A 27472-nucleotide genomic window follows, 5' to 3' on the forward strand; every position below is an offset into this window, starting at 1 on the left:
AGATAATTTAAGACACTGAAGAAATATCAGTAGTGACAACAAAATATTTTTTTTCTAATCACTTTTAGAAGGAGAGAGAAAAATGGGGAAAATATGAACTACTACTACTTAAAAATGATTATTGAAAGGAAAAACAACAGTATAAGTGGGTTGGCTAATTTAGGACTCATTAAAACCAATTATTTTTCAGTTCCTAGAGAAAAAGCTTTCAGCTTTTTCCCATTCAGCATGATATTAGTTGTGGGTTTGTCATACATGGCCTTTATTGCGTTGAGGTACTTTCCTTCCGCACCTAATTTATTGATGGTTTTTTTTTTAATCATGAAGGGATGCTGAATTTATCAAATGCTTTCTCTTCATCTATTGAGAGGTTTTATGGTTTTTTTGTCCTTCATTATGTGATGTGATGTATCACATTTACTGATTTATGTATGTTGAACCATTCTTACATTCTTGCGATAAATCTCACTTGATCACAGTGTACTACCTTTTTTGATGAATTGTTGGATTCAGTTTGTTATACAGTATTTTGTTGAGGATTTTTGTGTCTATGTCCATCAGGGATATTGGTCTTTAGTTTTCTTTTTCTGTTGTGTCCTTGTTCAGTTTTGTTATCAGGGTTATGTTGGCCTCATGGAATTGGTTAGGAACAGTTCCCTCCGTTTTAACTTTTTGGAATAATTTGATGAAAACTGGTATTAATTCTTCTTTAAAGGTTCCATAGAATTCAGCAGTGAGGTCATCTGGTCCTGGACTTTTCTTTCTTGGGAGACTTTATTACTAATTCAATCTCATTACTTGTTATTGGTCTGTTTAGGTTTTCATTCTTCTTGTTCCAATTTTGGTTGGTTGAATGTGTCCAGTAATTTATCGATTTCTTCTAGGTTTTCAAATTTATTGACATATAGTTGTTCACAGCAGTCTCTAATAATCCTTTGTATTTCTGTGGTATCTGTTGTGATGTCTCCTTATAAATTTTTGATTTATTTATCTATTTTTCTTCTTAGCCTAGCTAATGGCTAGTCAATTTTGTTTATCTTTTCAAGAAACTCACTTTTGGTTTTGTTAATCTTTTGTATTTTTATATGAAAGGAGAACGTTATCAGTTGAAAAAGCAGAACTCAATTTCTACTTCAACAACTATCTGTACACTTTTTGACAAAAATCATCTTGCTTTATATTAATCTAATGTAAGGACACATGCAAAAGTGGGAAACATTATCTTTGTTTTTTAGTTGAATGTATTTCCCTATTTATACAGTGCTACTTTCAAGTCATTCTTTATTTCCTCCTTGCTTTAGTCCAAACTGTATTACTTAAAGTCAACAACTTCTACAGGATTCTCGGGCACAGCAGTTGACTAACTCTTGAGTCACTTAATCAGAGAGTTTGGAATTTAACTGTAGAATATGTAGAGTTTAATAGAACATCAATGCTTTTTTAGACCAAGAATCCATCAAAATTCCAGGACCATTATGTTTCATTTCTTTAAGATGTTTATTTTAGAGTCTGATGATTCTCTTTCATAACAGTTTTAAAATCATATTATGTATATAAAAATACATATTAGAATAGTATAAAAATGCTACCAAATACTTTAGTTTTGTCATATTAGATTGAATTACATGAAAGTATTTCACTGTCCACTTTTAAAATTAAATAATTTTTCAACGAAACAAAATAATTTGCCCAATTTTTATTTTCTTGGAAATATATATAGTTTAACAACAAACAAATGAAATGGTATTGGTCTGAAGTCATTCAGTAAGAATACAATTTTATTATTTTGTGCCAAATATAAAAACTAAATTCTAGTTTGCATTCTTTGTAACTCTGTTCCTGATATTTTACGAACCTTTTATCCCTTCAGACTATCTTAAAATTTACATCCAATTTGTAAGTCTGATTTTATCATCTCTTAGAACAAGAACCAGTGCAATATTTTATACACAGACAGAACCTGAATATGTGTGAAGTTAATTTTTTTCCAGGACAACCTAGCTGAATCTTTATCATAAATTTTTTAAAATGTGTGCTTACAAATATATGATAATTAAGCAAATTTTCAGATCTGAACCTTGAGCATAAGGCTTTTAATGTCTAAAGAAAAGTTAATGGGTAAGCACTAGAATTTTTCAAAAGTATTTGATTTTCTAATAAAACGTCACAGAAAGTGGCGTGGTGCAGGCGTGTGGGAGAAAAAAACTAATTGAAAGAGGAGAGTAGTTTAATGTTTAAATTCTAGCCTTTCCCAAGTTTCTAAGAATGAGAAATTTAGGAAACCGCTATTTATTTGCCAGGCAAAGCTGCATAGCAGTTAGAAGATGACTAATTTGGGCTATGAAATCTATGACTGCTGGTTTGGATTAGAATTCTGAGGTACAAAATTATTGTCACAAAAGTATAAGCTTTATTTCAACCTCAGTAGTCTCATTCCTAAGGTTTACGTTTACAGCTTAGTGTGTAAGTGATCAGATTTTTAAATGCAAATATTTACAAATTTATAACTTTTTGAACTTAAAAATGTGATCACTTTTTAAAGTTTTTATATTTGATTTTTGGTTATTAAAGTTTTCCTTCTTATTTCCATTTAAACCAAACACAACTTGCATGAAGATAAAGTTTAATCCAAAGTAACATTATGTAAAAGCTAATCTCAGAAACAAACATGTTGAGCTTTGTTTTTAGGTTTGTTTTAGGCAGTGTAAAAAGGGGGAAGCACCTTTACTCCCCTACCCCACTCTGCTTTTTCTGGTTTGTCTTTAGTTTCCGCTGGACAAAATGGTCTGAATGTTTTTGAGACAATTCTCAATCAAGGGTCCGGCAAAGAGCCTGCTATGCGTGAAAGCTTAATATGTATCAACAAAAATGATGAGGGCCCTCAAGTAAGGAAACTTGTTGACCTGTGAAATTCATTGCAAATTTCTGAAGTAAGGATCTGAGTCAGATGAAAAAAAAATACCTTCTTTTTACAATTGTTCACCCAGCAGGCTTTGAACATAGTTTTATTCTATACATACAGTCATGTGATGGAGAAACTGATTCATTGTACTTGTTGGTAAATAATAAACACTGTTTTCCAAAGTTTAGATACCAATATAAAAATATAAAATGACACTAGAAAAATGCTATATTACATACAGAATTGGCCCTACTCTGATCAAACTGCATTTTTATTCCATAAAAACTCCATTTTGGATGACATCATTAGGAATGACACAGTGTTAACCTCCAAAAATCCATTCCTTCATAACAGTAGTAAGAACACAGATGTAAATTGTCAAAACTAACTTTTTTCAGAACTCTAGAAATTAACCAAAGGCTTGCAACAGTATGTTTAGGGAAAACAGCTAGATCCTGATATGGACAGTGAGCTTTGTGTCATTTTATTTTGCTTTATTTCCTACTCCGTCTACCCAGCTTCACAGAAGCCTTGGAAAAGTCTCAGAATCACAGCAGCAGTAAAAGCCAGCAGGCTAGCAGCCACTGGAAGGGACAGAATGGTTTGGAACACCATACAAATCTCATCTCCAAAAGACGTGTCATATTTGACCTGTCTGGCAGTTCCCTGGAAACACCCAGTCAGTCCCAGGGCTTGTCTTGATTTGTTCTAACTCAAAGCTCTCTTACTGCAAATAGCTTTCCCCCTGGGAAGCATGTCTAAAACAATCAGTGGCAGTTGGTTTAACATCACAGTTGGCTTATGGTGACAATAACAATTGGGAAAACAAGAAGCTAACCAAAAACTTGGAAAGGAAAAGCTGCGGAATAAGATGTTCATATGGGGGCTTTGAAAAGCTCTAGTGTGTTCAAGTTAAGGTGTAGTATTATATAAACCTACTTTCATTTTGGCAGTATATATTAATCATTTTAATACCACTTACATAGGCCTACTCACTAGGGTGTTATACTAGAAATTACTTTTTTTTTTTTTTTTTTTTTACCATATCAAATGGAAATTCCCTCAGTATTAAAAAACTCATTAATTCCTATGGCTTCACTATCCCAACTATTTTGATAATTTCTGTGTCTTTGGTTCAAATCAGATCTTTTTCCTGAAATTTAATCCATTAATGTACTGTTTTTATAGTGATTAAGACCATGATAAATGACCAGGAATTTTAAAGACTTAGCTTTGAATCCTGGTTTTTGCCTTTCAGAAGCTATGTTACTTAACCTAGTAAGAAGTTAACATCTTTCTGATTCTTAGTTTCTATGAAATGGAAATATTAAAGCTACTTCTAAGAATTGTCAGAAAGATTAAATGAAATAATGCATGACTTGCCTCAGTGTCTGAACACATGGTAAGGGCTCAAACAGTAGCTGCTATTATAACCCCCCAGCACTGATGGCAAGTTTGGCCATGTGCCCTGTGTTGGTCAATAAAATGGAATGGAGATCAGCATGTAGTTCACCAGGATACCAGCAACATTCTACATAAGGGCTGGGTCTCAGGTGAAGATTATGTGGCGCACAGCCACAGCAAACCTGTGAAGGACATGCTGTATGAGCAATAAACCTTTTGGTAAACTACGGAGATTAAGAGGCTGTTTGTTACCATAAAATAATCTTGCCTTTTCTGACTGATAAGACTTAACTTAGTACATGGTCTTGCTATCCATTCACATTTTCAAAGAAAAGCCTGGGGAAATTTTTATCCTCTCTCTTAGTTTTGTTCTATGACTTGTTCATCAATTTTACCTCCTTAATATTTCTCAAATCGTGTATAATTAATATGACCTTAATTCACGTTTTTTTCTGTTATTACAATATTTTCTTTCCCTAGCTTCACTCTCCTTAAACATTTTATTCTGCATTAATAACGTCAATAAATTTTATTTTAAATGCATCAAATGCCTGATCATAACTGCTTAAATAGTTCTTATTAAATTTATTTAAAAACTCATTTTTTCTTAATCATTTTAATACCACTTATGTAACAAATATACACAGATTACCTCAGTATTACAAAAATGTACTTCCAAACTTAAGATGAAGTATTCATAGTATGCATCTGATGTGCTTCTTCATTTCTGTACTTCAGTCAAAGAAACTTAGGCTCAGAAGATTTCACTGAACAAGTTATACCAAATAAGAATTTTAAACAAATACAAATTTAACCAAAGAATAAGAAACAAAAGGGTAAACTCCACAGTTTAGTTCATGAAGTTAGCACATCTTTGACACCAACTCAGGATATTAGGGAAAAGCCCATTACAGCACAATCTCACTCATGAACACAGACTAAAAATAAAATCCAAGAAAAAATATTGGCATACCCCAATTCAGCAATACATTAAAATAACAATGTATCACAATGAAGTTAGGTTTAACCAGAAATACAGTATCAGTTAAACATTCAAAAATTAATGTAAATTATGACATCAAAATTTGAAGGAAAAATGTATCATTATCTTAGAAATGTAGAAAATACGAGACTGGGTCTCACTCTGTTGCCCAGACTGGAGTCCACAGCTTACTGCGGACTCAACCTCCCAGGTTCAAGTGATCCTCCCATCTCAGCCTCCTGAGTAGCTGGTACTACAGGTGTGTGCTACCACACCTGGCTAATTATATTTTTAGTATAAATGAAGTCTTACTGTGTTGCACAGGCTGGTCTCCAACTCCTATGTTCAAGCAATCTGCCCGCCTCAGCCTCGTAAAATGCTGGGATTACTGGTGTCAGCCACTGCACCTGGCTTACCCTTTTAGATCTTATAAAGAATATATATAAAAATGTATAATAAACATCATGCTTAATAATATGCTGAAAATATTCTCTTTGAGACTAAGAACAAGTCTCATAATGAGTAAGAGTATAGCGAGGTGGCTGGACATTGAAGCAATATACAAAAATAAACGGTATTTCTAACTCACTGGGAACAGAAAATGATACACACACACAAACACACACATACAAAAAATTTACAATAGCATATAAAAACGCAAGTGCCCAGGAATAAATTTAACAAAAGATATTAAAGACCTTTATGGGAAAAACTATAAAACTTCATTGTGACATTAAAAACCTAAATAAATGGATGAATACACCAACGTCAACAACTGGAAAATTCAATATTGTAAAGATGCCAATTCTTCCCTCAATCAATCTATAGATTCAAGGTAATCTAAATCAAACTCAGCAGTGTGTGTGTGTGCGTGTGTGTGTGTACTGATAAGCTAATTCTAAAATTTATATGTAAATATAAAGGCTCAAGAATACCAAGACCTTCTCAAAGAATAAGGTGGGATGGTTTGCTTACCAGATATGAAGACTTGGCGTATTCTTGGCACAGAGATAATAAAACAGATCAATGAAAGAGAATTAAAAATCCATATATAACCCTACAAATATGTAAGATATGTGATCATCTCTGTAACAATGTATCATAGATACATGACAAAAGTACCATTGTGGAGCAACAGGAAAAGTCTTTTCAATAAACAGTGCTGAAATAATTGAGTATACACATATATGGAAAAATAGTCAAACTGGACCTAAGCTTCATACACTTCACAAAAATCAACTCCAGTGGATTTTAGAATAAAAAGTTCAAGGCAAAAGTATAGTTTTTAGAATATATTTTTAGAAATAGTTTCATTACCTCAGTACAGGGAATTCCTGTTCATAAATACCTTAAACATTTTTTTTGAGACCAGGTCTTGCTCTGTTGTCCCCACCAGAGTACAGTGGCATAATCATGGCACGCTGTAGCCTCGACCTCCTGGGCTTAAGTGATTCTACCACTTCAGCCTCCTCAGTAGCTGGGACTATAGGTATATACTACTGCACTCAGCTACATTTTAAATTTTTTTATAGAGAGAGAAGAAACACAACACTAACTCTAGAAGAAAAGAATTGGTAAATCTGACCACATTAAAATTAAAGACTATCCATCAGAAGACACCAAAGAGGCCAGCTGCCAGTGGCTCACGCATGTAATCCCAGCACTCTGGAGGACCGAGGCGGGTGGATCACTTGAGGTCAGGAGTTTGAGATCAGCTTGGCCAACAAGAGACGGTGAAACCCCATCTCTACTAAAAATACAAAAATTAGCCTGGTGTGGTAGCACACGCATGTGATCTCAGCTACTTGGGAGGCTTGGGTGGGAGAATCTCTTGAACCTGGGAGGCAGAGGTTGCAGTGAGCCGAGATCACGCCACTGCACTCCAGCCTGGGTGACAGAGTGAGACCTTGTCTCACAAAAAGAAAAGAAAAAAGATATCAAAGAGAGTGAAAAGACAACCAGAACAGGAGAACAAGAGAGAATATTCACTACACTTATGACTAACTAAGAACTTGTGGCCAGAATATATATTAACAGTTTGATAAATCAAAGACAAAAAGCATTGTTCAAAATAATCTCAAACTAGAAACCCCCCAAGATGGTCATCAAGAAGAGAACAGACAAATGAATACATTTACTTACATTCACACATAATAGAATCTTACACAGCAAACTAAAAAGAACAAATTTCAACAACAGTAAGGAGGAATCTTTAAAACAATATTGAATAAGACCAGCAAGTCACAAAAGAATAGTTAAATAAAGTTTAATTTATGTAAATATCAAGAATTGGCAAAACTACACTATTGTATAGTGAAGTGTATACAGATAAAACTATAAAGAAAAGTCAGTAAGCAATTATCATAAAAATCAGGGTAGTGGTAACCTTGAAGGAGAGAGGGTGTTATGATGTGGAAGAAACACATCAGCAATTTCTAAGGTATTGGCAGTATTATATCTCTTAGCTTGGCTTGTAGTTACAAGATTTATGCCTTATAATCATATGCTATATTTCATGCTTATTTTATGTACTTTTCTATAAATATATGTTATACTTCATGATTTAAAACAGGTTTTAAAAAGCTGAGGGCATGTTCTGTGTTTTCTTAGATTCTTTATTTGTCCATTGGCATCCATTAATCACAGGGCCAATTATATTAACCCTATTTTCTTATTTTCTGTATTCCTCATGTTCTGGCACCTGTGGCCTCACTTGCTGGGGAGAGATGGCCCCTCGCAGGGATAGCCAATTCTTATAGATAACAAAAGGCTTGGCTAGGGGCATACTTCTTATATGCAAACCATCCAATCCCAAGTCTATAGCGCCAACCACCTTATCTAACTTTTACATACCAAGCCAATATTTACTCTACCCCAAATCATCCCGGGCCAGGTACCGGGCTACCAGGAATCACCCTTACAGCCCAAAGACAGTCAGAATTATTAAAACTAGCCAATCCAACACTATTTATTTCGCCTTGCCTTTCCTGTGAAAACCCCAACAAAAGGTTTGGTCCAGGATTTCTCCTCACGCCTTCTTCTGCCTCCTGATGAAAACGTGCTGCTTCTCACTTTGGCCCTGCCTGTATGAGATGATACACCCCCTTCTTGGGAAATTTAAGTAATAAAAATCTTCTTTCAATGGCATTAGCCTCTGTGTGCCATCTCTTAAGTTACTTCTGTAAATTAAAATCCCATGGGTACAAATGAGACGGGAAGTTATAAAAATAATTTTTAAAAATTAATGCAAAGGAGAAGGTATAATAAAGTATAATAGTCGGGCATGATGGCTCAAGCCTGTAATCCCAGCACTTTGGGAGGCCGAGACGGGCAGATCACGATGTCAGAAGATCGAGACCATCCTGGCTAACACAGTGAAACCCTGTTTCTACTAAAAAATACAAAAAACTAGACGGGTGAGGTGGCGGACGCCTGTAGTCCCAGCTACTCGCGAGGCTGAGGCAGGAGAATGGTATAAACCTGGGAGGTGGAGCCTGCAGTGAGCTGAGATCCGGCCACTGCACTCCAGCCTGGGCGACAGAGCAAGACTCCGTCTCAAAAAAAAAAAAAAAAGTATAATAAGCAGGCTAAATTTTTAAAGCTCTTAACTAAAACTTTAAATGCATTCAATCCTTTTGGAAGGTAAGTAAGTAGAAATTAAGAGAAGATACATTAGTAAACTGATAAACCACACAAGAAACTAAAACATCTGAAATTTTCTTTAGATGGTGGCAATAGAGAATAGAACTGAGCATTCCACTTGCGCTTGAAGCTCATGTTCTATAAAACTGGTCTGGAGGTTCTAACAGGGCACACACATTCATACAGGCTTTCCTTCTGCTATCAGGAAAAGATATCTCAAGTCAATCATGTAACAAAGAATGTACAATGGTAGAGCCACCTTAGAAGACAGTTTCATAGTTTCTTACCAAGCTAAACACAGTCCTACCACACAATCCAGAAATCACGTTCCTAGGTATTTATCTACATGAATTAAAACTTATGTACACCCAAAAATCTGCACATGAATGTTTAAAGCAGATTTATTTATGACAGCCTAAAGCTGGAAGTGACCAAGATGTCCTTCAACAGGCGAGTGAATAAACAACTGGTCCATCTATACAATGAAGTATTATTCAATAATGAAAAAGAAATGAGCTATTAAGCCAAGGAAAGAAATTATCTACACCATACTGCTAAGTGGGAGAAGCCAGTCTGAAAGGGCTACATACTGTATTGCATTCTTAAAAACATAAAACTATAGAGAGAAAGCAAAAAGATCAGTAGTTGCTAAGGATTTGGGGGGAGTAAAGGAAGAATGAAAAGGTGAAGCACGGGATTTTTAGGGCAGTGAAACTATTCTGTATGATACTGTAATGATACACAACATTACCCACTTGTTAAGATCTGAAGAACTGCTGTACAACACCAAGAGTGAACCCTATGGACCTTATTTAATAATAATGTATCAATACTGGTTCATTAGTTGTAACGAATATATCTCACTAACACAAGATGTTAATAAATGAGGAAACTGGAGAAGAGGTGGTATATGAGAACTTTGTACTGTCTGCTCAATTTTTCTTATAAGCCTAAAACTGCTCTAAAAATAAAGTCTATTATAATAATGAAAAAGGGAGGCAGATTCCATAATCACAAAAAAGGTTCATAAGCTGCTTGTCAAAATGAATAATAAATGCCTATTACAGTCTCCCTAAAGGCAACACCAGCAGTGATGTCAGGAGAGATTCCCTCTAGTATAATTCATAAGCCAAAAGACCCACTGTGTGTAACATGATACAGTAGAAAATATGTTTACTGTATTAAACCAGAAAATATTAATGAGGAGACAGATAATCTTAATAGCCAACTACAAAAAAGTTAATTTGATCCCAAGAGTAGAAGAGAAATCATTCCATACAGCATAATATTCTGAAGAAAAGTCAAGACAAGGGACAAAATATGTCATCTTGAATTTTTAACATCATGCTTGTGCATGACACTTCCATCTGTCAGGAACAGTCTTTTAGTCTGTGGCTAAACAGGCATCAACTAAGTTGTGCCATATCTCCATAGTAAGTTATAACTTGGCATATCAATAAGTTCTTGTGTTAAGACAAAGAAATGTCTGCTGTCAAGTTTATTGCCCTCCCACCTCTCATTATTATCTACTTGGTATATAGTCCCTTACATTCTACCATAGCCATTGGTTCACTCTTTACACTTCATATGCATCCTTCGTAACTATCTCCATGTTTTCTGATCCACTGCTTATTATAACTATCTCTATTTATTTAAATCCTGACTGGGATATCTAAAGTTTCTTCAGTCTTTTAAACATTTATTGAGTGCTTTATTTAGGATTCAGCAAACATTTACTGAGCTCCTTCAGGCTCATTTCACCCACATAGCTATAACTACTTTAAGATATTATTACCTCAATTTTCTAGAGAAGTAAACATACTCAGAGAAGTTAAGTAACTTGTCTTCGGCAACCAAAATCAAATCCAAATCTATCATGCCAGTCCAGTGTTTTCTTCCACTCGTGTTTAGCTCTCTCCCTACCGAACTACATGCAACCTGCTAGTTAGAATTCAAGGCTTTACTATACACTTCCTGAAATCTGTTTGTTTGTTTTTAAACTCTACCAAAAAACCTGTCCCTAGATCTTCTAACTCCACCTGCTCCTTTAAATCTTGCTAGTAGGTTCTTCTATTCCCAGATCCTTTCTCTATAGCCATCTACACCATTACTGTTACATGATAGCCATGGTGCCTTCAAGATTTCAAAAAAATTCTGCTCACCAAATTTCCTTCTGGGGGAAGGAGAGAAAAGTCTTGGGATGACATCACGGAGTTATTTCAGCCTGCTGTCTTCCCCTTAACAGAATATACAACTATAGCAACTATATCAATGTACCGTAATTAACTGCTTAATAGATTCTTTTATACATTAGATTATCAACAACTTGAAACTAGCGACTGGCCTGAGGCAACAAATGATAACTGAAGACACTTGGACAACCTCATAAAGTAAATGAATACCTGCCACATCTACTATTTTTGTGAGCAGAAAATCTTAACAGACTTAAATGTGACCATGAAAAGCAAGTTCGCGGAATGAAATTGCTGGGATCAGAGCATGTACAACAATTAAAACCAGGACACAACACTTTTTGCCATGTTTACACAGAATAGAAAAATTCAGAATCCAAGCCAATTGCTATTAATTTTTCAATAATAGCCCTTCATCTTGTAAGCAAATCATAATTACCTACTATAGATACTAAGTTTATAAAGAAAATCTGACTTTCTTTTTTTTAAAGTTTCCCAGGGAGGCAGTATGAGTAACAAGAGCATAAGCTTTGTGTGATGCTGAACAAGTTATTTAAGCCTTTCTGAAACTCATTTTGCTTCAGCTGCAAAATACGGGCAGGTGTTCCTACCTCATAGAATTGTTGAAAGAATTAAATGAGATCATAAAGCTCTTAGCACAATGTTTATTACATAATGGGCACCTAAACTGTTCCTTCTCTTCCTCATTATCATTTATTATGTTCTTAGTGTTTGTTTCCTCACCTACTGTTAAAATACCTACCATATAAGATAGTTGTGAGAATGAAGCACATTGCCTGGCACATAATAAGTACTTGGGAAAGCTTATTATTCCTATCCCTTTTAGGATTACTGTAGGAATAGTGAAATCAGTGCAACCACATTTTAAATAAAGACCTGAGCTGGGGAAAAAAATCTATCAACTTTTCAGGAATTGTGTATTTACTTTTGGAAGGGAGAGGAGAATGGGAAGGAAAAGACAACGTTTTATTACTACGTAGTAGGCAAAAATCATAATTTCATAATGATTTGAAATGATTTATAATAATCATTAAGGTACAAGGCTAAACTCAGGGACTAGCACACTATTTGTCTAAAGGAAAACAAAAACAACTTGAATGGCAACTAAATATACACATAAGAAATCTGACCATTAATTCACAAGACATTTTAGAAGAGACTTCAAAAACAGTCTCATTATTTTTATCATCTTATAAAACTGAACAACATTTTGAACTGGGAATTTAAAACACGAAATAACAGGAACTCACTAGTGTGATTTGTTTTAAATTTTGCATAAATATATGTGTATTCAACATAAAGAAATAAATATTTCAGTTTTCTTACCTGTTGTGTTCCATCTGCACTTACAATAGGGGCAGACAAAAGAGAAATATCACTACTTAAGATCTGAGTTGTATCCAGTAGTGGTGGATGTTCTGCCATTATCAATAAGACATTAATATACTGAATAACGCTCCAACTCTGAAAAACAAACATATATAGTCATTTGTAAGTACATTCTTAAAATATAGTAAAACATTGTACATTCAAGATGTTTCATTTTTTAACCTAAAAAGATATTCTTGTCAAAAGAAATTCGAGAATACTCTGTTGACTACTTTTTTTTTCCAATCAATAAGCCATTTAAGGAAATACATTTCTTACAATTCAAATTACTTTGTCAAAGTAGTCAGTAAGTTTATATATTAAAGAGAATATCAGCAGGCTCTATTTAAATTCTATGTCTGTCTCTCCACCCCTTCCATCTCTATATAATATTTTATTTAATTTAACCACCACTACTTTATCTAAACACTGGGATAGGCACTAAAATACAGTGATTCAGTGAGGCAACTGTCACTAGTTTTTCCTATGGGCAGACAAGGTAATTATGAAGACTCAATGCCCCTCATCACCCTATCTGTCTCTAGAAACAACACAAGAATAATAATGATTTTTCACTGATTCCTCAGACAAAACCCAATGGTAGAAAAATCTGCTCAGGATTACTGAAGAACCTTCAAGTTTGAAGTTTCAGGCTCTTATATTATTTATTTTGGTTGTATTACTCTTTTCTAAGTGATATCTATTTACAATAAATCAATAATTTCAATGAAAAAACATATACATTTAGAAATCTTTAACTGTACAGACAGTATCACATACAAAAATAAAAGTAAAAGATAATGTAAGCAATATTAGTCTATCACATACAAAGTTAACTAATAAAACATCAGCAAATTACATTTCAAGATGAGCAAATTGAGTATAATAATAAATACACTGAATCTATATTGAAAATTTAAATAAACATTTTGGAATGTTTACAGCATTCTACAATTCAGTAGTGTCAAGAGGGTTAACTTTTATAAGAGATTAAATTCATGTTATTTATTTAAAATCTTGACTCTGCTGAATCTCACAAGTTGATTTAGCTTGAAAATAATTTTTCATGTAGATATACAACAACTACTATAATGTTTTAAAAATTATTCAGTATAGGTATCTACTTGAAGGTTTCATAATTAATACCACAATAATATAAAATGTGTCATTTTATATTATTTAACTGTCTCATGAAAATGCATATTCTTTAAACATGTTTATATATAAACTAATGCAAATCTAACTTCTGACATAACCTGTACTGCTATATTACTTAAAGTTCAATAAAATCACTAAGTACTTTAAATCTTGTCTAATAAAGTGGCTCTGTGGAATATACAAAGAATTATGAGAAACAATAAATGTATTATTTCTCCCACTTGCATATCACAACAGTTAATGTAAGAAACATTTCCAAGAAGCTAATTTGGGATTAACAAGAGAGATTTTGTAGGCAATTCGATTTTCTTAATAAATTTTAAAAAATAAAAACCACTGAGCCATTTAAATTTTGTCATTTTACTCTATTTGCAATATTCTATACACTATGTTCAGCTAAAACTGCAAGCCGCCATTATTATTTTAATTTTAGAATATAACAATGAAGATATAACCACAGTTTTGTTTCAAGAGATGGACTGGTAGTTTTACAAATAGAAATACAGATTTTCTTTTGAATCTTCAAGTTAATTCCAATACTAGTGCTATTAGAGATTGGGTATAGAGCCACATGCTATATTTCAATATTTACCATTCCATTTAAGTCATTACCTTTTTAAAATTTTCAACACATTGGTCAATTTGCCGAAGGTATTATCTTTCATTTTAGTCTTTTTAAAACTAGGACACACTAAAGTTTCATTTATAAATTGGTTTATTGTATGGCCATATCTATCACATGCAAAGTAGTTGGTTTTATTTAAACTTGCAAATTCAAAACTTTTACCCTGCAACTCAAATGCTGGCATTTAGAAACCAGACATTCCTTTCATTCCTTCTGTAGAGAATACTGTCAGTTTCTTCCTTCAATAAATTACTTCTAATTTTGTTACTACTCACTTTCTACATTCTAGTCTTATCTTGTGACCTCAAACAGCCTCTTAGTTTTAGTTATACACTTATTTTTATTTTTTATAATGTAAAATTTGATGTATTTTTAAAAAGAATAGAAATAACTTACAGCATGTGTTAACGTCCACGGAGTAAATATTCCCTGCCACAGCCCACTTCAAACTACCAATGATTTTAAATTGACCTGCAAATTCCTGAATTTTAACAACCAACTTTTGTACACAAGTTAAGATAGCTCCAGCATATCACTGTTGATATGTCAACATTTATTTATGTAGCAATAATGTGAAATATTAATGTTTGGATCAGTGTTGCATGTGGAATCTTGCAAAATACATAAATAAACATTTGCAGACTCCGGGTGAAAAAAACCTGGATATCTTTGTACTATTCTTGCAACTTTTTTTTTTTGGTAGATCTAATATTTTAATTAGTGTCAAATTAAACAATGTTGTTTTAAATGTAAGAGAGGTTGCAGATCTGAACATACAATGTTTAACCAAAGAAAAGGTCCTAAAAGATAATGCAGAAGAATATCTTCATAACCTTGGGACAGAGAAAGATTTCTTAAACAGGATATAAAATACATTTCTTAAAACATAAAGAAAAAACAATATATTGGATTTATTTAGAATTAACTGTAATTTCTTTTAAAAAGCTTTAAGAGAATGAAAAGGTGGCCGGGCGCGGTGGCTCAAGCCTGTAATCCCAGCACTTTGGGAGGCCGAGACGGGCGGATCACGAGGTCAGGAGATCGAGACCATCCTGGCTAACACGGTGAAACCCCGTCTCTACTAAAAAATACAAAAAACTAGCGGGGCGAGGTGGCGGGCGCCTGTAGTCCCAGCTACTCCGGAGGCTGAGGCAGGAGAATGGCGTAAACCCGGGAGGCGGAGTTTGCAGTGAGCCGAGATCCGGCCACTGCACTCCAGCCCGGGCTACAGAGCGAGACTCCGTCTCAAAAAAAAAAAAAAAAAAAAAGAGAATGAAAAGGTAAGTCACAAACTGAAAAAAGATATTTACAACATATACAACTAATAAAGAGCATACATTTTGAATATATACCAGCCTCCTAAAAATTGATTTTTAAAAAAAGATAGAAAAATAATAAGAGACTCGAGTCTACTCTCCACAAAAGCAGAAATGTGGCTGGGTGCAGTGGTTCATGTCTGTAATCCCAGGACTTTGGGATGCTGAGGTAGGCAGATCACTTGAGGTCAGGAGATCAAGACCAGCATGGCCAACATGGTGAAACCCTGTCTCTACTAAACATAAAAAACTTAACTGAGTGTGGTGGCAGGTGCCTGTAATTCCAGCTACTCGGGAGGCTGAGACAGGAGAATCACTTGAACCCGGGAGGTAGAGGTTGCAGTGAGCCGAGATCATGCCACTGCACTCCAGCCTGGGCAACAGAGCGAGACCTTGTCTCAAAAATAAAAAAAGTGGAAATGCAAGAGGCCAATAAAATGAAATGAAAAAGACTATCAAGTGATAATGAGGTTATGGAGGCAAACTCGTATGGAACAGAAATGAAAATTCGTAAAATCACTTAGGAAAAGTTTGACATTATCTACCAAGGTTGAACATATTCATCCTCTATGACCCAGGTATGATCCAGCTATTAGATTCCTGGTAGATAACAAGAAGGCTCATAGGAGCCATTACTTGTTAATAGTCCTAAATGTCCTTTGTAAATAAACTGTGGGTGTTTCATTCAATGGACTATATGCAGCAATGAAAATTAATGAACTAGTGATACAGGAAACAACATGGATAAATCTCACAAACACAATATTCATAAAAAACACACAGAAGAATACAGGCTGCACAATTTTATTTACAGGAGGTTGAAAAACAGAAAAAAACAATTTATGGTGTTAAGAGTCAGGACAGCAGTTGCCTTTGACAAGGAAGAAAGGGTGGGAACACCAGCAAGGCATGAAGGCAGTTCCTTGGGTGATGGTACTATACTATGTCTGGACCTGGGGGGCTGCTATGTGATGATTACCATTAAGTTATTCACTAAGCTGTATACTGATCATATATGCACTTCTTTATGTATATTATCCTTCAAAAAATTATTTTTAAAGGTTAAAGTTACCACATGATCATCTCAATTGATGTAGAAAAAGCATCTGACAAATTCAACACCTTCTCATAATAAAAAACACTCAATAAACTAATAGTAGAAGAAATATACCTCAACATAATAAAGGCCACATATGAAAAACCTACAGGAAAGATCACACTCAATGATGGAAGACTGGAAGTTTTTCCTTTAAGATAGGAAAAGGCAAGGATGCTCACTTTTGCTATTTCTATTCAACACAGTACTGGAAGTTCTACCCAGGGCAACTGAGCAAGAAAAAGAAATAAAAGGCATCTAAACTGGACAGGAAGAAATAAAATTACCTCTATTCACAGATTATATAATCTTACAGGCAGAAAACCCTAAAGATTACACACACACACACACACACAAACTGTTAGAACTAATAAGTGAATTCAGCAAAGTTGCAGAATACAAAATCAACACATAAAAATCCATTGTTTGTATATATAACAATGAAAGTTTGAAAAAGAAATTTAAAAAATTCCATTTACAATAGCAACCAAAAGAATAAAATACTCAGGAATAAACCTAATCAGGGAGGTGAAAGCCATACACTGAAAACTACAAAACACTGCTGAAAGAAATTAAAAACACAAATGCAGAAAACACCCCATGTTCACAAAGTGAAAGATTTCATATTGTTAAGATGTCCATACTATCCAAAGCAATCTGCAGATTCAATGCAATCCCTATCAAAATCCCAATAGCTTATTTTGCAGGAACAGAAAAGTCCATTCTAAAATTCTAGTATCTCAGGGGATCCCAAATAGCCAAAACAATTTTGAAAGAAAACAAGCTTGAAGGACTCACACTTCCTGATTTCAAAACATATTACAAAGCCATAGGAATCAAAACAGTGTGGTACTGGCATAAAGGAAGACAATAGACTAGTGAAATAGAATAGAGAGCCTAGAAATAAATCCTTAGCATATATGACCAAATAATCTTCAACAAGGGTGCCAAGATCATTCAATGAGGAAAGGACAGTCTCTTCAACAAATGATGTATGAAAAACTGGATAGCCACATGCAAAAGAATGAATTTGGATTATATTACACTATATACAAAAATTAACTCAAAATGGATTAAAGATTCAAATGTAAGAACCAAACTGTAGAACTTCTGGAAGAAAACACAGGGAAAAGCTTCATGACTTTGGATTTGGCAACTGTTTCTTGGATATGACAGCAAAAGCGCATGTAACAAAGGCAAAAACGGACAAATAGGACTTAAACTTAGAAACTTTTGTGCATCAGAAGACACAATCAACTTTTGTGCATCAGAAGACACAATCAACAGAGTAAAGAGGTATTCTATGGAATGGGAGAAAACATTTACAAACTGTCTTAACTTGGTCTGCTACTAAAAAAAAAACACACACACACAGAGTATGTAACTGAAACAACAGACATTTATTGGTCACACTTCTGGAGGTTGGGAAGTTTAAGACCTAGGTGCTGGCAGATTTGGTTCTTGGTAAGGATCCTCTTCCTGGCTTTCAGATGGCTATCTTCTTGCTGTTGCCTCACATGAGGGAGAGAGGACACTCTTGTGTCTCACTCTTCTTATATAAGAACACTAATCACATCATGGGAGCTTCACCCTCATGAACTCATCTAAGCCTAACTATTTTCAGTAATTACCTCCCCAAATCTCCACCTCTTAATACTATCATTTTGGGGGTTAGGGGTTCAACATATGAATTCTGGAGAGACACTAATATTCAGTCTATAATATTCGGCCCCTGACCTTCCAAAATTCATGTCATTTTCATTCCATCCCAACAGCCCCCAAAGTCTTAACTCATTGAAGTATCAACTCTAAAGTCCAAAGTCTCATCTAAGTATCACCTAAATCAGATATGGGTGAAGGTAGAGGTACAATTCATCCTAAGGTAAAATTCCTTTCCAGCTTTTGTGAAACCAGATATGTTACGTATTTGCAAAAGACAATGGTAGGGCAGGCACAGCACAGACATTCTCGCTCCAAAAGGGAGAAATCAGAAGAAAGAAAGGGGTGACATGTCCCAAGCAAGTCCAGAACCTACCAAGGCGAATACCGTTAGATCTTAAGGCTTGAGAATCATCATCTTTGATTCAATGCTCTGCTTTCCATATCCACTGGAGTAACGGTCCTGCCTTTCAGACACTGAAATGGCATCATCACTCCCATGGCTCAGTGAGGTGACCTGTCCCTTCTGCTTGGTGGAGCCCTGACCATGCAGTACCTCTCACAGGGACCTTCCCATGAGGCTCTGCTGCGGGGCAGTCCTGCCCTTTAAAGCTGAGGTAGAAGGAGCCTCGCCCTATGGGCCCATGCACTTTGGATCTGTAGTGGGAGTAGCAGCCCTGATGACTCTGAATTGCCTTTGGAGTCCTTCTCCCTTTTCTGAAATGATCATGCATGTTTACAGCCTTCTTTCATTCTATCCCATGTTCTCTATTTCCTTTAATCTCAGCTGGCAGTGTTTCTAATATAATTCCATCTCTATTCCTGGCTTCAGTTGAGATGGCTGATTAGGTCCATGGTTTACACCCACACTAATCTCCTTAGCAAATGGTCAGCCAGCCACACCTTTGATGTTCTCTTCCAAGTGTTCTTTCTCATTTCTGTAATACGGATATGCTGAGAATTTTCCAAATCTTTAAGTTCTGGTGCCTTATTGCTTAATAATTCTTTATTCAATTCATTTCTTTTTTTTTTTTTTTTTTGAGACGGAGTCTCGCTGCGTCGCCCAGGCTAGAGTGCAGTGGCCGGATTTCAGCTCACTGCAAGCTCCGCCTCCCGGGTTTATGCCATTCTCCTGCCTCAGCTTCTCGAGTAGCTGGGACTACAGGCGCCCGCCACCTCGCCCGGCTAGTTTTTTGTATTTTTTAGTAGAGACGGGGTTTCACCGTGTTAGCCAGGATGGTCTCGATCTCCTGACCTCGTGATCTGTCCGCCTCGGCCTCCCAAAGTGCTGGGATTACAGGCTTGAGCCACCGCGCCCGGCCCTCATTTCTCTCTTTTTACATTTTACTATAGGTTGACTATCCCTTATCCAAAATGCTTGGGACCAAACTCATAATGAAATATCTTAGGGATGAAACTCAAGTCTAAACATGAAATTCATTTATGTTTTATATACATTCTACATAGACAGAAGGTAATTTTACATAATATTTTAAATAATTTTGTGCATGAAACAAAGCTTTGACTATTTTAACTGCAACCCATCACATGATGGAATTTTCCACTTGTGGCATCATGTCAAAGCTCAGAAAGTTTCAGATTTTTGATATTTCGGATTTTTAAATTAGGGATGCTCAACCTGAATAAGCAGTGAAGAGCAATCAAATTGCTCCTTCAACACTTGGCTTAGAAATCTCTTTACCTAAATACCCAATTTAATAGTTCACAAGTTCTGCCTTCTAGAAAACACTGGAACATAAACACAATTCAGTCAAATTCTCTGCCACCTTATTACAAGGATTGCCTTTTCTCCGTTGTCCAAAACATGCTCCTCATTTCCATCCAAGACCTCATCAGAATGGCCTATCATCCATGTTTCAAACAACATTCTGTTCATGATTATTTGTGTCCTCCTTGAAGATGGAGGCTTTCTCTCCAGCTCTCCTCTTTTCTCTATGAGCCCTCACTGGAATTGCCCCAGCAGTCTGGTTGCAGCAATCTCGGCTTTTTTTTTTTTTTTTTTTTTTTTTTTTTTCATGGACACACCTCAAAATCTTTCCAGCCTCTACCCATTATACAGTTTCAAAGCTACTTCCACATTTTTGGGTATCTGTTATAGCAATCCCCTATGTGTTAGTACCAATTACTGTCTTAATCAACTTAGGCTACCATAGTAAAATAACAGTTTGGGTGCTTTAAACAACAGACATAATTTTTAACAGTTATGGAGGCGAAGATGTCCAAGATCAGGGTGCTAGCATTGTTGGCTTTTTGGTAAGAGCCCTCTTTCTGGCTCTCAGATGGCTACCTTCTCTTTTGTCCTCAAGGCAGAGAGCACGCGAGCTCAGGTCTCTTCTTCGTCTTATAAGGACACTAATCTGATCATGGGGATCCCATGCTCATGACCTCATCTAAGCCAAATTATCTCCAAAGGCCCCACCTCCACATACTGTCACATTGGTGGTTAGGGCTCAATGTATGAATTTTGGGGGGTATACATTCAGTTCATAACACTATTAGATGCTTTCTCACTTAGCCACTGACATAATTCTGAATCTGTTGTTTCCTTACACATGTATTCTGCTAGTTTTCTTCCTTAACCTTATTATTCATATCTGTTAATTCACCTAGATTTGTTATGTATATGATGACAACAGCTTAGATCTAGAAACTAAGGTAGATATCTCACGAGAATAAGCTTGGTCTGGGGTTTGAAACTTCAGTTCTTTTTGTCTACAAAGCATGTGGGAAAATGCAAAGCGGGATTACATCTTGGATTACAGCAATAGCATAACTGAAGTGCTGACAGGAAAAATCTGTACATTTAGATTGAGACATCCAATGTCTTTTTTTTTTTTCTTGAGACAGAGTCTCGTTCTTGTTACCCAGGCTGGCAGGCGGTGGTGCGATCTTGGCTCACTGCAACCTCTGCCTCCTGGGTTCAAGCAATTCTCCTGTCTCTCTCTCCCGAGTAGCTGGGATTACAGGCGCCTGACACTACGCCCAGCTAATTTTTTGTTTTTAGTAGAGATGGGGTTTCACCATCTCTCAAACTCCTGACCTCAAATGATCTGCCCACCTAGGCCTCCCAAAGTGCTGGGATTACAGGTGTGAGCCACCACGCCCTGCCAAAATCCAATGTCTTTTGATGTGGTTTTCTGATGTGTCTAATTCAAAATAAAAACTATAGGTCTCCAAAGCCATTTGTGAAACCACAAGACTATCATATGCAGTTGTTCCTTGGTTTCTACAGAGGATTGGTGCCAGGATCCCCAAAGATGCCAAAATCCACAAAACCTTAAGCTCCTTATATAAATGGTGTAGTATTTGCATATAACCTATGCACATTCTTCTGTATACTTTAAATCATCTCTATATGACTTATAATACCTAATACAATATAAATGCTATGTAAATAGTGATACTGTATTGTTCAGGGAATAATGAAAAGGTCTGTACATATTTAGTACAGATGCAACAATCCATTTTTTTCCAAATATTTTCCATCCGTGGTTGATTGACTACGTGGATGTGAAATTCCCAGAAATGGAAGGCTGACTATACTCCAAGGAGTTTTAGTCATTTAACTCTAGAATTTAGGAGTTTTTAAAAATATACATATGAACAAAATGTTACATAAAAATATTAGAATTACAGTAGCAACTGTATCAAGATGGTGAGATTATGTAACCATTTTTCTCTATTTCTCAAGGCTTTTTTTTGTAATATGGATATGGTTTATACCACCATCAAAATTTTGATTTAAAAATTAATAGTCTTGAAGAGCCATAGGCAACCACACGTATTTGGCTTCTCAACCATCTAAGCACCCTTTCAGGAGAATTTAAATAAATTTTGCTAGAACTTGGACTTTATCCAGATTACTAATTTATCTCATGAACTGATATCCTAAAGTGTACTTTTCCAATGTAGACTTCTATTTCATTTTTAATGTTTGGATTTTTTATCTTCTAAACTTGACTACATTAGACTAAAAACAAGGTATTTGAAATTACCTGTGGTGGAATTTCCTGAGATGAAAGTCATGGGAGTCACTCTGCAAAATTATCTTATCATTTCTTACCAGAAACCTAAAACAAGTATTTCATAGATTGTATTTAACAATAAGAACAGGATATTAGGTTATTTTATATTTTGGCCGAAACTAATTAATTCTTTGAATTACCCTCTTTGATGTCAACTGTACTGCAGAAAAATGGCTCTTAAAAATATAATTACATGCATTATTTCAGTTCACCTTAAATTTCCATATGTTAATGTGAAATTTTATGAAGACATAATAGGCAATCTTGCTTTTTTCTTCTATATTTATAAAAGAAATGCACATTGGTAGAGAAAGTAAGAAAGGAGGAGAATGGTAAGAAGACAGTGCTATCAATCATTTTCAATGACTGATATTAAATTTTTAAAAAGACATTTTATAATTCAAAAGATTTATGCTTAATCCAGTTCCTTGCTTTTCTTTCTCTCCCCCATGCTCACTTTTTTCATTTCTTTGGATATTGGAAGTATAAAACAGTACAAGATTTGGTACAAAAAAAGGCTACAACTAAGAGTGTTACGCTAAAAAAAAAAAAAAAAAAAAAAAAAAAGGCAGTCCTCAATCAAGAAATAGGCTGCTTTGCAGTATTCTGTTAGAAATCAGATATATCTGATAATGAAAGAAATAAATAAAAAGGCCTTTGACCCTTAGAGTGGCTCATGACTGTAATCTCAGCACTTTGAGAAGTTGAAGCAGGAGGACCACTTGAGCCCAGGAGTTTCAGACCAGCCTGGGCAACAGATTCAGAATTTATTATTGTTATTATTATTATTTGTTTTAAAGTCAGATATAATTGGAAAATATTTTCTCACTGAAACACTGTAATAAGTGATAATTTCGCTCTCAGATCATGCTGTAAGAGTTAAATTTAACCTACATCTTTCTTAAAGCTTTTTATTGTGGAAAATCTCAAACATACACCAATGTAAACATAATAGTATAATGAATCCCATGTACTCATCACCCAGCTTTAACACATGACCAGTCTAGTTTCATCTATACCCCACTTCCTGTCTTGTAGTATTATGAAACACAACTAGGACATTCCAAAACTTCATTTGCAAATATTTCAGTATGTATCTCTGAAAGATAGGAACTCCTTTCTAAAACATAATTACAAAACCATTACCATACACACACTTTAACAATTCCTTAAATCATCAAATTTGTAGTCAGTGTTCAAATTTTGCGCTGTCTTGTTAATTTTTATTAAAACTTGTTTGAATCAGGATTTGTATTAGATGTGCACACTACTATTTGCCATGTCTTTAAAAACCTTTTAATCTAAGTACTATCCGTTTGATTGTCATGACTTTAATAATGTTTTAAAAGTAATTTTTTTTATTTCTGAAGACCACATTAGTCTATCCTTTATTTATGAAAAAATCAATAACTTGTATCAGTCCTTAAAAGTAACTTTAACTGGATCATATAGAGCTGATGAATCTTTTCATCTGGATATATCAAGAGATAATCAATGGAGGTAATTTGAAGAACATCAGCAAGATCACACTTTAATAACCAATTTTAATTTGATTAGAAAAATCTCAAATAGCCAATTTCTAAGATTAACAAATGTATTATCAATCTAGTGACACACAGTTTTCTATATCTTTATTCCTAATTGCTGTTAAGATACTAAAACTTCATTACTATCTACCATTATTTTGCCTAAGAGCACATTCTGGGCACATTTCACTCTCTTGATCAAAAATGTTAAAAGGAGTCAAGGAAGGATTTTATATTATGAGAATTTTTTCAACCTACAGAAAAGCTGAAATAACTGAACAGTAAACACCCATATACTTGTCACCTAGTTTCTAAAATTGACAGGTTTTAATTGCATGTATTCCTCCAGTGATCTTTTTTTAACGCACTTCAAAGTAGCAGACATTAGTATACTTCACCCCTAAACACTTCTGCATGTTACTAGCATTCAAAATTTTAGTTCCTTAAAACAAAAGTTCATGTATGATAAAATGTACGAATCTTCATTAAAATTTTTTTTGCCAAATTCCTTTTACCAGAAATGTACAAATCTTAAGTGTGCTATCATATGAGATTTTTTAAAATGAAACTACTATAAGTATCTAAGAATCTAAAGTCCTATTGTTGCTCTAAGATCACAGCCTTCAAATCCTGGTATGTATCAGAATCACCCGCAGGGATTATTAAAACAGATTCCTGGGCCACACACATAGAGTTTCTGATTCAACAGGTGCGTGGTGGGGCCCAGTAAATCACATTTCTAATAAGTTCCCAAGTTAGGCTGACGCTGCTAGTCTCTGGACAACACAAATCTAAGACTAAATAAATTTTTACATTAAGTGCTAACTGATAATAAGGATGTAAAGTTGATAACAATGTAAGGTGTATACCTCATTCTGGAAAGCCTCATCCCAGATGTGAATACATTTTCCTTCAACTAGAAACAGATGAAAATACTGACCTAAGGATAAGAAAGTATTTGTAAAGGAATCAAGTTTAACGCAGAATTTTTAATTGCCTTTGGATATTAAGGTCAAATCGATATACTAGGAGAGTATGATATACTATCCTCAGATTGAAATTGCTATTTCCTGCAGATTAAACAAAGTTGAAACTTTCAACTTTGTTGAAAGTTGAAATGGCAGAGTAATTAGTTAAATGTATTAAACAAACATGCACCAAGTAGTTGTCATAACTACTTGCTTGGTGCAAAAGTAATTGTGGTTTTTGCCATTACTTTTAATGATACAAATGGTACTTTTAATTGAAAGCAAGGGCAAAAACCACCGTTACTTTTGCACTAACCTAATACAATGTGTCAACTACTCTTGATTTTTTAAATACTTTTGCTGAGGTATAACTGACATCAAATTGCACGTTTAAAAGTGTACAATTGGATAAATTTCGACACATAAATACACCTGTGAAACTATTACCGTAATTAAGATAATGAACCTACCCATCATCTCTCAAATTTTCCTACTATCTGTAAACTGGAGCCTTTGCATTTCCATGAACAATGATGTTGTTTTCATGTGCTTGTTTGTCATCCAGGTATATTTCTGGTTGACTATTTGTTTGATTATTTTGTCCATAATACTAGACTGTTTTCTTATTATTGATAGTACTTTATATATTTTATATATATTTTGATAGTGCTTTATATATTCTGGATACTAGTCCTTTACTAGATAAGTGATTTACAAATATTTTTTCTCCCAAAAAATATTTGTCAAATATTTGTAAAATATATTTGTAAAATATTTGTAAAATATAATATAATATAATATTTGTAAAATATAATATTTTTTCTCCCAAAAAATATTTGTAAAATATTTGTAAAATATAAAAGCAAGTGGCTTGCTTTTATATTCTCTTACCAATGTCTTTTGAAGAGAAGTTTTAAACTATGATAAAGTACAATTTATCAATTTGCCATTTTATAAATGGTGCTTTCAAGGCTATACCTAAGAAATCTTCACCTAATGCAAGGTCACAGAGATTTTCTCCTATGATTTTTAAAGAAATTTCATAGTTTTAGGCTTTACATTCTTTCTACTTTCTATTAATTTATTGAGAGGGGTATTGAAATCTCCTCTAAAATTGCATATTTATGTACAGACAATCCCTAACTTGTGATGGTTCAACTTACAATTTTTGGACTTTCTGATGGAGTAAAAGAGATACACATTTAGTAGAAACTATACATCAAGTATCCATACAAGCATTCGGTTTTCCACTTTTCAGTATTTGATAAATTACAAGCGACATTCAACACTTTATTATAAAATAGGCTTTGTGTTAGATGATTTTGTTCATCAACCATATGATAATGTAAGTGTTCTGAGCACATTTAAGATAGGCTAGGCTAAGCTATGATGTTCAGTAGATTAAGTGAATTAAATGCATTTTTGACATATTTTAACAAGGTAGGTTTATCGAGACATAACCTCATCATGAATTAAAGAGCATCTGTATTTCTCTCTGCTAGTTCCAGCATATATTTAGAAACACTCTTTTTTTTTTTTTTTTCTTTTTCCTTTTTTTTCAGACAGGGTTTTTGCTGTGTCACTCAGGCTGGAGTGCAGTGGTGTAAGCATAGCTCACTGCAGCCTCAACCTCCCAAGTTCAAGCAATCCTCCCACCTCAGCCTTCCTAGTAGCTGGGACTACAGGCATGTGCCACCACACCCAGCTAATTTTTGTATTTTTTGTAGAGCGGAGTTTCACCACATTGCCCAGGCTGGTCTCGAACTCCTGGACTCAAGTGATTCAATCCCCTCAGCCTCCCAAAGACCTGGGATTACAAACATGAGCCACTGCCCCCAGGCCAGTTCCTATATTAAATGCATAAATACTTATAATTGTATGCCCTCTTAATTAATCCCTTTATTAGTGTGAAATAATCCTCTTTATCCCTGGTATGAATTTTTTGTTCTGTAATCTAACTTCTGGTTTAACTTAGTGATTTCAGTTTTCTTTTGGATAGTGTAAGCATGGTATATCTTTTTCCATCCTTTTAACTTACTTAAAGTGGATTTCTTGTAGATGTGAAATATTTGGGTCTTAATTTTTTAAAACATTGAATCTAACAATCCCTGACTTTTAATTGTGGTATTTAGGCCATTTATATGTAATGTGATTGTTGATATGATTGGATTTACATCATCATCTTGCTATTTGTTTCAAATGTTCTTTGTCCCTTTTCCCTCTTTATCAGCTTCATTTTTAATTATTTCCTATTATACCATCTCCTCTCTCTTGATTTATAGGCTACAACTCTTTGTTACTTGAGTGGTTTCTTTAAAGTTTGTAATACACCTCTTTTACTTATTACTGTATACCTTTAAGTATACTACTTCAGGAATATGTATCAGAACCTTTCAACAATAAATCTGCAATTTCTCTGGGATTTTTGCTATTATTATTGCATATTTTACTTTTACATGTTTTAAACCTCACATTGCCATTTTTTTAGGGAGTTGGAGGGGAGGGCAGGGTCTCTATCGCCCAGACTAGAATGCAGTGGTGTGATCTTGGCTCACTGCAATCTCTGC

General features: G+C 34.6%; 1 protein-coding gene across 2 annotated transcripts in view; it reads right to left on the reverse strand.

The window, feature by feature from the left end:
* FNDC3A (fibronectin type III domain containing 3A) overlaps positions 1–27472 on the reverse strand; it is a 227413-nt gene that overhangs the window by 182884 nt on the left and 17057 nt on the right. For both annotated transcript variants that reach the window (XM_011998601.1, XM_011998603.1), the window contains exon 2: positions 12470–12607. In XM_011998601.1, coding sequence (XP_011853991.1) covers positions 12470–12568 — 99 coding nt within the window. In that variant the 5' untranslated portion in view covers positions 12569–12607. The remainder of the gene's footprint in view (positions 1–12469; positions 12608–27472) is intronic.

The sequence above is a fragment of the Mandrillus leucophaeus genome, unplaced genomic scaffold, assembly GCF_000951045.1.
Source record: "Mandrillus leucophaeus isolate KB7577 unplaced genomic scaffold, Mleu.le_1.0 Scaffold577, whole genome shotgun sequence".
Lineage (NCBI taxonomy): Eukaryota > Metazoa > Chordata > Mammalia > Primates > Cercopithecidae > Mandrillus > Mandrillus leucophaeus.